The 11,232-nt window shown below is 24.5% G+C and overlaps 3 protein-coding genes across 3 annotated transcripts; all 3 read right to left on the bottom strand.

Moving 5' to 3' along the window:
* Nucleotides 1-6,206: 6,206 nt before the first annotated feature.
* On the bottom strand, nt 6,207-7,555 carry OCT59_015118 (single stranded nucleic acid binding protein). The gene is made up of 5 exons (XM_025315175.2): nt 7,466-7,555; nt 7,294-7,397; nt 6,877-7,028; nt 6,671-6,799; nt 6,207-6,587 (listed from the first exon to the last, which is right to left on the bottom strand). The coding sequence occupies exons 1-5, from the start codon at nt 7,529-7,531 to the stop codon at nt 6,373-6,375; spliced, it is 666 nt and encodes a 221-aa protein (XP_025183548.1). The 5' UTR covers nt 7,532-7,555; the 3' UTR covers nt 6,207-6,372.
* Nucleotides 7,556-9,998: 2,443 nt separating this feature from the next.
* Nucleotides 9,999-10,265, bottom strand: OCT59_015117 (uncharacterized protein; the record flags this gene model as incomplete). The annotated part of the gene is made up of 1 exon (XM_066139788.1): nt 9,999-10,265. The coding sequence occupies one exon, from the start codon at nt 10,263-10,265 to the stop codon at nt 9,999-10,001; it is 267 nt and encodes an 88-aa protein (XP_066002629.1).
* A 126-nt stretch (nt 10,266-10,391) lies between these two features.
* On the bottom strand, nt 10,392-10,909 carry OCT59_015116 (uncharacterized protein; the record flags this gene model as incomplete). The annotated part of the gene is made up of 2 exons (XM_066139787.1): nt 10,392-10,592; nt 10,691-10,909. The coding sequence occupies 2 exons, from the start codon at nt 10,907-10,909 to the stop codon at nt 10,392-10,394; spliced, it is 420 nt and encodes a 139-aa protein (XP_066002628.1).
* Nucleotides 10,910-11,232: the final 323 nt, after the last annotated feature.

The following is an 11,232-nucleotide window of genomic DNA, read 5'->3' as shown; positions in this document are numbered from 1 at the left end:
AATTTATTATTTTTATTGATTATTATTTTATTTATAATCTATTATAAATTATAAAAATTGACAGTTTAATTTATATAAATTATTTATTTTTTTTATTGATAATAAAAAAAAGATTGTTAATTTCGGTAAATTGACAATTAAATTTACTGATCTACAAATAATTTGAATAAACTGAAATTATATTTTATTAAGCAAATTTAAACCTATATTATTTAGAATTTTACTATAATTCATATTTTGAGTTTTAACAAATTAGTATAGATTTAAAATGTGATAATTTGATTTTTAGCAAATTAGATCTATTTTAGAGAGAGAAAAAAGTGCTAAATTCATGTAAATCAGTTATGAGTTATATACAGTGTGTTGCAAAAAAAACCGGAATTAAAAAATCAGTCATAACACCATGATGATCTCACCAAATTGTACGTAAAATAGCTTATTTGAAAGATGGAAACGGGAAACCCATAGATTTTATCAATAATAATTAATATGGAATTTATTTTAGTAATTTTTCTATAATTAAGCTTATAATTATATTTTTCTTATTTAAAAATTTTTTATAACTATTTTAGAGCAAATTTATATTTTTTTTGCATAATACTAAATAATATTAAAATTTTTTTTTATTCGCAATTTTCCCATTTATCTTGATAAAATTTGAGAAATTTCTAGTGAATTTGCATCCATTTTTTAATTTAAGAATTTCATGTCAAATTTTTCTTTAAAATCAACATTTGTAGTTAATTTTCTCAAAAAGTAAAAATGTACTAGAGCCCTAAATAATGTCAAAACGTAGCCCCAATATTCAAGTTTATTTTGCATTTTAAATGATAAAAATTGGTTTTGTTTTAAGTAAACTACACGTATTTTTGTAATTTGAACCATTTATTAGCATTTTTTACTATATACCGAAATTGTGATAACTTAATGAATAAAACTCTCATCATTTTATCATAAAGGTTTATTTACTGCAAATTTTTTGATATTTATTTTTTGGCATTATTCTTAATAATATTTGAGTATTTTAAATTAAATCTAATCCACCAATGTTTTATAAATGTAATTTAATTTTCTGTTATATTTTTTAATTTGAAATAAATAATTATTGCTGATTTTTTCAAAAGATAATGAAGTGTTTATAACTTCAAAAGATATCAAAATGTAGCCTTGGGTCTCAGATTTATTATACAATTTACATAATGTAAATTGAATTTATTTTGGGCGTATAACATGCATTTTTATCACGTGAACAGTTTTCTGGTTTTTTTTGCAACACACTGTATATGATGTCTGGAATCCTACTATACTTATAAAATTACAGTTTATAATATCCCTTTCACCTGAATTCAATTTGATGTATTTAAGAGTCCAGTATATTACATCATCCCATATATGGCAAAAAATTGGAGATCATCTTTTTTTTACTTTCATTACAAAAACTTTAAAAAAGTATAGTATAAATATAGTTTACAACGAAAAACTACCATATGAAGTTAATAATAGTTGCGAATTCTTTAAGGTAAGTTGTGAATTTTCTAATTAGACTAGAGACTTAATAATATAGTAATTAGTTAAATAATTTATATCAAAAAATTAGCAAGCATCATATTCAAATAAAAATTTTTACTAATACCATTTTATTTTTTTATTATCTTAAACGTATTTGTTTCTTTAAACTAAATACAAAATATTTCATATGTTGTGAAGTAATAATTAGATTATTATAATTTTATAATGAAATGAAAAGGCAAATAAATTAATTTAATAACCTTGAATTATATATTTGGCGTTTGTGGAGTTATTATTTTTAATGTACAATATCAATCAAGCAAATGGTATTTTCATTAAGTTTTGTCCATAAAAATATATAGAAATATTAATAAATGGTTAAAATGTAGATAGGATGCATTATATTTATTATTTAAATGTATATTTAATAAAATTCATATGGTAGGTTGGGAAATATTTTATTTTTTCAAAAGTTTTCTCATCAATTTCGTGGTCATGTAATCATTGTCCGAAGTATGAGGACATACTACTTCTACGCATTTCAAATGCAATGTCGTTCTGTACTATAGCCTGATCGACGAATGAAATTTTGTCTTACATATATACAAATTTAGCCATGTGTTACGGTGATATCAATAAAATTTTAATAAATAAATAAGAAAACTTTAAGCAGAAAAGGCTAAACTTTTACTTATTTTGATAGAAGAAATAATATTGAAAAAATTATGTTAAGGGTGAAAACTGATTATATTATGACTTAGAACGAAAGTATTTAGTGAGATATCTTAGACAAATATTACACAAGAATTTGGGCATGCACAGCACGCTGACAATTTTTTTTAGTATTAAATGTACAATTATTAATTATACTGAATACTTCGGACGCTCCAACAGTTCCCGTTTCCTAGTATAAAATGATCATTATATGGTTATATACAAATGATGATGTAATATACTGGACCCTTAATTACTTAAAAACCTAAAGTCAAATGATTGCGATTAAATTTAAATCACAACAAAAATATACAATATTTATTGGCTTTAATCAAAAGGTAATGAGATTATGGAATGAAGAAATATAGACTTAGAAGTTTACTTGTATAATAATTTTTAGCCAACTGGAATTTTAAATAAAGAAAAGAACAGAAGATTCTAAGCTATATTTAAAGAAATTCTTATTTTCATTACTATAACTATTATATCTAGATAATCCGGTCTACTCTATTTTTATATCTAGTGCTCTGAATAGATTAAGTGATTTCAGATGACCTGATCAGGTTGATCTGAAATAATCAAATCAAGTTATCAAATCTATGATCTAGTACCAGATCATGTTAAGGCTTCAACCTGATCTGGTTGACCTGTTAACCTAAAAATAAAAAACTGGATTTTTACAATTTATGGTGTTTTTTTATATTTATTTATAAAAAAAATGCCATTCTAGTGTTTTTTTATTTTTATTTATAAAAAATGCTGATTTATGGTATTTTTTTATATTTATTTATGAAAATGTAAAAATGCCAGTTTATGGCATTTTTTCATATTTATTTATAAAAAAACGCTATTTTGGCATTTTTGCACTTTATTTATGAAAAATGCTGGTTTATGGCATTTTTTTATATTTATTTATGAAAAAAATGCCATTCTAGCATTTTTTTTTGCTTTTATTTATAAAAAATGCTGATTTATGGCATTTTTTAATATTTATTTATGAAAAAATGCCATTCCAACATTTTTTTACTTTTATTTATGAAAAATGCCAGTTTATAGTATTTTTTCATATTTATTAAAAACGCTATTTTGGCATTTTTTTTCACTTTTATTTATGAAAATACCAGTTTATGGTATTTTTTCATTTCTTTTATGAAAAATGCTGACTTATGGCATTTTTTTACATTTTTTAATGAAAAATGCTAGGATGTAGTATTTTTTTATAATTATTTATGAAAAAAAACACCATTCTGGCATTTATTTATAAAAATGCTGGTTTATGGCATTTTCATTATTTTTTATAAAAAAAATGCCGTTCTAGTATTATTTATTAAAATTACCAGTTTATGGCATTTTTTTTACTTTTATTTATAAAAAATGCCAGTTTGTAATATTTTTTATTATTTTTTATAATCTGATGTTTTTTTCATTTTTATTTATAAATAATTATCCATTCTAAAAAAATCAGATTAACCAACTAATCTAATCTATTAAGATCAAATAGATCAGATAAGCTTAGTGCAATTCGGTACAGGTCGCCTAACCTGATTTAACCTAAAAAAAAGTTTCAAGTTAGGTTAACCAATTGATCTGATCTGATCTGATCTGACCTATTTAGAGTTCTACTTATATCCTTAAAATATAAAGCATTGGTAAATTATTTAGTTTAGACGAATTTACTGATGATTAGATAAAATATTTTACCTTTAGATCCTCTCAGAAAATAAATTAAAAAGATGACTCTAAGGTTTAAACAAATAATACTAATACTCAATTGAGTAAGAAGCAAAAGATGGTCAAAAAAATTAAGAAAATTGAGACTTAAATGGTATTGATAAGTTTTTAATATTAGTAAAAATAAAGTTGATACTAAGAAAATTAGATGTATTTAAATTAGTTCTAAAGAATGCTTTAGTTAAATTGAGTCGAGTCGAGTCGAGTTAAAATTATAAAAATATAAAAACATTTCAATTCGAGTCGAGTTAGTAAACCCGTCAAACCGAATCGAGTCGAGTCGAATTAAATCACGTGATTTTATTCGATATGCCAATCATTTCCTTTTTTTGGTAATAGCCATTCCACAAAATTCCATTTTTGTAATTTTCAAAAAATTTTCGTCTTGAATTTTGTGTAACATAATTTCCAAAAAGGAAATTCCATGAATTTGGCCGGAATTATATTTAATTCGGCTTAACTTGACTTGACTCGATTTTATTAAATTATTAACTCGACTCGAATCGATTTGATTTGATTGTAATTTTCATCATTTTCATTTCGACCAATCGTACGAGTCAATGACTCGTTTCAGAGCACTATGTGAGACTCTTTTTTTTTATTTTATTTTTTCTGCATCTATTTTTTTTTTAATATATAAGCATATTTGTACCAGGTAAATTAAGTATTATTTTTATATTTGTAATGTTTTGTTTTTATTATATGGAATTAAACTCTTAATATTTACTTTAAAATAAAAAAAATGTTACCATTAATGATTATTACACTAGTGATTTTCACTAATTCAATTTTTTAAAAAACAGTTATTTATATGTAAATTTACAAAAAGAAAAAATTTGTCTAAAATCAAAAAAATTGTTTTTTAAAAAAAATGCAAAATTTTAATTTTTTGATTTTTCACTTTACTAAAAGTTTTTTTAACAAAAATTTAAAATTTTGTTATGATTAACATTAAATCAATATTTATTATTTATTAATATATTATTATTTATTGTATTTTTCGATTAGTGTGATCAGGTAATTTGTTAATCAATTATAACGAAAAAACTGAAAATAACTGAAAATAACTGAAATTCCTATACAAATTATATTCAGAAAGTTATTTCTAATAATTAATGGTTAATTATTTTTTGTTCTGGTACTTTTTAATATGGTAACCACTAATATAATAATAAGAATTACATAAAATAAAGTTGGAAATCAATTATAGAAATCGAAACTATCAAGTTGTATATTGCTAGTGAAAATATGAAACGAATAGTAAAAAATATTTTGAACATGATATAGTGTTAGCTTAGCATTATGTAAATCAAATAACATTTATAGTTTATATACCCACATAATCACTTTTCATAATAATTCTGCAGTTGATATTTATTTATTAAAAAAATTTGCCAATCACATTAATTTGAAAACCGCAATAAGTTAAAATTTTATAATCAGTATTTTTTAATTCTAGCCTAGTATTTTATAATTCTAACCAAATTGTCCACTAGAAGATTTAACAATACCCTTAAAAAATAGTTTATAAATATATAAATTAAAGTAAAATTTATATTTAATAAATTGGGTATTACTAAATATCACCAGTGGTGATCATCACATATTTTTTGAATTTTCAAAAATTTTTGACTGAAATATTATTCTAATTATAATATAAATATCATTATTATATGTAAATTTATGGGTAGAACAAGTTTGCCTTAGATTATAAAGGCTGTTGTTTAGATAGTTTTTGAGAAAAATAGGAAAGTTTGATTTTATAAGCAAAATACAATTTTTTGTTTTAAAAAAAATTTTTTTCAGGTTTGTTTTACACATATTGAAATTTTTTAAAAAAAATTTACGATGTGTTTTTTAACTCTGGCCAAAATTATAATTTTCAGCCAGAATTAAGTGGTGTGGTGATGATCACCACTGGTGATATTTAGCAATACCCTAATAAATTTACTATAAAATATTGAAATTAAATAAAATTAAAGTAAAATTTACTAATTTTTGGATTAATTTTATAATATAAAAAATTTTATAGTAATTTTTATAGTAATAACTTTTATTAATTAATATTATTTTTTAGAATTTTAGAAAGTTTTAATAGTTTAAGCAGTTTTGATATTTTAGTATTTTGGTAATTTTGCTATATAAGCTTATTGTTTTTCAACTTTTGGTTATAATTTCAGTTTTAATTATAATATTCTGAAAAGAAATGCTAATAAAAAAACCAGAAAATTTTACTTATATGGCTTTATAATTAGATTGTTATTGTTGGATTCAGTTAATTACAATTTTATTATTTATTGGTTTTGTTTTTAAGTTATTACTAACTTTCATTATTAATAGATAATTATTGTAAATGATTATTACTGAATGTTTAATAATAATAGTTTAATTGGCTTAATTTGGATGAAATAAACATATTTAAGAAGTTTTTTCCTCATCCTTTTCATCCTTTTCATCCTTTTCATCTTTTTCATCCTTTTGTTTCTTTTCATCTTTTTCATCTTTTTTGTCTTTCTCATCTTTTACATTGTTTTTTTCATCATCCTTCTTAGGAGTTTCATTTTTCTTTGCTTCTTTAATTTCGATGTTCATCTTTTGCATTTCATAAAACTTCTCTTTAAAGGAATTAGCATCTATTCCATTAAATATATCATTATATTAAAATGGGTCTTACACATAATGAATGTAAACAGCACATATATCTTATAAAACGTACTTTCAATATTTGCAAACCGAATAGCTAACGTTTCTGCTTTTGGTTCGCCATCAGAAACGTCAGCATTAACATTCCACACCCACGAGCGATCTGATCCAACATTTGGGGAAAGTTGCATTTCGGAAGTAACTAGAATATACTATGGGTTTAAACATCGGAATCGCATAAAAAATAAATTAAATTTCTTAAAATAGATTCGCACTTACTGTAATGATTGGCGCAAACTTTATGAGTCTTATCTCGTCGCATTACTAGACGAATTTTTTTTGTTTCTTTATGCTGAAGAAAACGAACATCTCCAGTGCCTCGTTCTTTCCATTCCTTTAAGGGTTTATCAAATCGAAAAAGTTTGGCGCGCCTAATTAAAAAAAACCAACAATTATATTTATTAAATATGTTTGGAAGCTCGCAGTGTAGAGATGGTCCTATTATAATTCGATCTCACAGAATTTCCCCCATTTAATCTTCAACAGATTAGCAAACTTGCAGTCCATTTTCCCTTCTATTTTGAAAGGCTGTAAAAAGCAAGTGAATTTGCTGTTGGCTAACCAAGGATAAGGGCTTCACTCATTCATACATTAGAAATAAAAATATAGGATCTCAACCTTGTTCTATTTACTCACATTTTAAATAAAACATCCTCGTCTTCTTCAAATGTTTTCACCTCAACCTCGTCAAGACTGACAAGGGGCTCAAAGTGAATGTCAGGTGAAGGAACCACGTCCTCCTATTTATTAAAAGAAAGATAAGATAAATATTACTGCACACTATACAAACGCGTCAAATTATTCTTACTTCTTCAGTTCCCCTTGAAGATTCCGTAACGACTTGCTTATTCTCAGTATCGGCAGTATCAGCCATGGTTGGAAATTAAAATGTAATATTTTTTTTTAAAAAAAAAATTTTAGCTGATAGTACATTACCGTTGTGTAACCCCTGCTTAGTAATCCCTCATACCACATGTATCTGATATAAAGCTTTTAATATTAAATTATAGATTGTAATATATTATAAAGGTAGATTTATAAAGAAAAATATAAAAGTAAAAAAAATTATTTTTTTTTTAATACAGTTGATCCTACCTATAAGTATCTCCTGTATAAGCATTTCCTTCCTTTAAGCATACTTTATTTGGTTTTGAATTTTTTATGTAATAAATATTTCTTTTATGATTACTATATTAATTATAAGTATAAAATATAAATCTTTATTATTAAAAATCTAAAACTGATTGTTAAAAAAAAAGAAAAAATTGATTTTTAAGTTTTTTTCTTTAATTACAGTAGGTGATCAAAAGTATAAGGACACTTTGTTTTACCAAATTATGCAAAAAATTATGTATTAATGTGATATAAATAATTTATAATCTAATATTTGTAATCATAATAAACAAAATTTTATGCTTTATATTTTTCAGAATTTTTTAGAAATATGAAACTATCTATGGCATAAATTATTTTAATTTTATTATACGGTTCACAAAATTTGAAAATAATGTAACTTAATCAATATCGTTCTAATAAATATGATTTTAGTATCATTTGAATCGTCTCGATGAGGCGAATCTAATGAGCTAAACATCGTGAAAATCTGATCATTGAATCAAAATATGATAGTATAGAATAATTCTAAATAATTAAAATATAATTGTGTGCCAAATATTGATTTTACAATTGTTATTTTATTATCATTCGAATAAACTCAATGAGGCAGATCTAATAAATCTAAGATCATAAAAATCCAATCACTAGATACTGAAATATTCTTAATAAATCTTAAATTTATATGAATTTTGCAAATTCTGTAAACTCATGTAAAATTTTACTTGATAACCTTACATTGAGCTAATAAACTTATGCAAAATTTTATTATTTACATTATGTTTGCATGTTATATTAAATTTCTTGATAAAATACTTGAAAAGTATATGAAAAAAAAATGCATAAAATATATTTCTCTGGTATATTTTAAATGTCGATCAATTACATATCTCATAGAATTAAGCGCACAAATGAAAATGAAATTTATCAATAAATTTTTATCTAGTTTAATAAAGTTTAATAAATAAAGACGATGAATATGTTTAACTTAATTTTTTATTTTAATTTTATTATTATGTATATAAATTTTTTCATTTTGAAAAGTGTCCGTATACTTTTGATCGCCTACTGTAAAATAGAATATAAATATCAAACTTCTAATATATACTGATACAATTTTTTTGTTTTCTTTATAGTAACATATATAAAAATCTGATTTATATTACTTTTGGCTAATTTTCTTGCAATAATAAATTACTATTTCTTACTGAATATAAATTCAATTTGGTAGTATGTATTGAATTTTAATTAGTATAATGTAAGTTAAAATTAAATGATTGTAAAAATCTATTATATATCATTATACTAATAATTTAATATACCAATATTTTTTTTCAAAATAGTAACATCAGTACATAGAAGTTAAAATTTATTTTATTTTTTTTTATTTATAGTATGACTGGTCGAAACTTTATGATAACATTGTAACAATACAAGATACAAATAAGGAAAGTCCCCCACTCCCGCGTAACAGAATGTTTCGAAGACACTTGCGTCAAATGACACTTCATACCAAAAAAAAATAAAACGAAAACAACAAAAATAAAAATAAAAATAAAAAATAAAAGGTAAAAGCCGACAACAAAACCACCTTACAACTACTACACTTCTAAAACTAGGCCTCACTGATCATTCTGTACAGAATTTCTCAAGATACTCCTAATTTTCTTAGCATTGATTTAATTTCAGCTAAAACAGTTAGTTTGTCAACGTCGTTTAAGCTCTTATCAATTTTCTTAGTTCGCTTAGTCTCCTTTTGTTTCTTATCTAGCTTAAATGTATTAGTATTATTCTGTGATATCTTGGAATTGTCATCTTGTTTTACCTTCTGATGGCAGTTCCTTCTTTGCTTTAAATTAGGGGGAGTAATACCTTTTCCAATCACCTGTAAATTCAAGTAAACTGAAAGCCTTATCAATAACTTTATTCAAGTCAGCCTATGATTCGTAGTAAGTTATCAATTTGCAGGTGCCCCTATCTTGAATTAATTTAAATGCTTTACACCTCACAGGTGTAAGAATAGAGTAAACAGGATTTTCCAGGTATAAGGTTGCAATGGTAATAAAAACAGGAATTCCAATGAATCGCTCCCGTTCTTTTCTTTGTTTTAGATCCCAAGTAGCTTGAAACCATCTTATGGGTAAATCTCCATGTTAGCCGGCTTTACGCTCTACTATTCCATGCATCCAACGCGTGCTTTTTGCGTTCACTGATACAGTAACGGTAGTTTATTTCTGTTGCGATTTAAATTTAATCGCAATAACTTGATCCCAGGCCTTTAAGTGATTAAGAACATCAAGTTGGGTCCATCGGAAGGGAATATCATATACTGTGATTTCTTGAATATTCTCCTTAATTTTGGGATTGTATCCTGTTATCACAGTGCTAATTGTTTTGAGCGCAGGTGTAGTAGGTTGTTTCTTAGGAGCCTTACAGCTAGTACTAGACGAGCTAGTTTTTGAAACGGGCGCAGTTTTTTTCATCTTTTTATTCATTTTAGGAGAAGGCGAGTTTGGTCTGCTGGAGTCACTATTCGAGTCCTGTTTAACTGCTTCCGCATAGGAAATTTGCTTCCTTCCTTTTCCTTTAGAAGTAAAAGCTACGGCATCTGCTTTAAGAGTTTAAAGTGAGACAGGAATAGAGGGCTCTTCCTCCATCTGATCTACTTTTGACTCAATTTGTGCTACAAGTTGCTGTAATTGTGATTGAGGTTCAGGATATGCATAAATTTCCATATCTGTCGAGGCATTTTCTGTGAAACTGGACACGTAATTGGTTTGTTGTAATGACGTCGTAAAGCTTTGCTTCCAAAAGTTATCGTCCTGCCAAGACGAAGTTGAAAATGTTAAGAGTATGTAAATACAATAAAGAGAAAGTGATAAAGTTTGGTAAGGTTCTTCATTCCAAAGATACTAAAAACATCTCGAAATTCAGATAATAGGGCTTCATAAGGTGCTAAGTCTTCGCCAGCAGTTTGTTTAACGGTATTAACTATGTGTTTTTCATTTATATTATTTGCGGCATATTCTCTTAGGCCAATCTTCAAAAAGTTAAGAAAAGAACTATCTCCAAGGTTGTTAATATGTTGTTTGACTTTTAAATAGTCAACTAGAGGTTGGTTATTATTGTCGTAAGCCATTTTTTAATGAAAAAGTTGCTGAAATTTTCTTGGGAAAAAATGGTCCATGTGATCCAGAAGTTAAAATTTAAAAATTAAGAATAGTTATTTTAATTTTACCAGATTTTCTGATACATAAGTAAATTACTAGTTTTTTAACTAATAATTTTTTTTGTATTACCAATATAATAATTATAAAATAAATACTAGTAATAGATTATAAATAAAATTTCTAATAATTTTAAAATATTCTAGAAAACTGTTATATTATGACCAAAAAAATTCTGGATTTATAAAAATTTACAAAATTTATTAGAAATTTAAAGCATATTTAATATTGCACT

This window comes from Rhizophagus irregularis, chromosome 23 (assembly GCF_026210795.1).
Source record: "Rhizophagus irregularis chromosome 23, complete sequence".
Taxonomy (NCBI): Eukaryota; Fungi; Glomeromycota; class Glomeromycetes; order Glomerales; family Glomeraceae; genus Rhizophagus; species Rhizophagus irregularis.
This window is presented reverse-complemented; position numbering and strand designations above follow the sequence as displayed.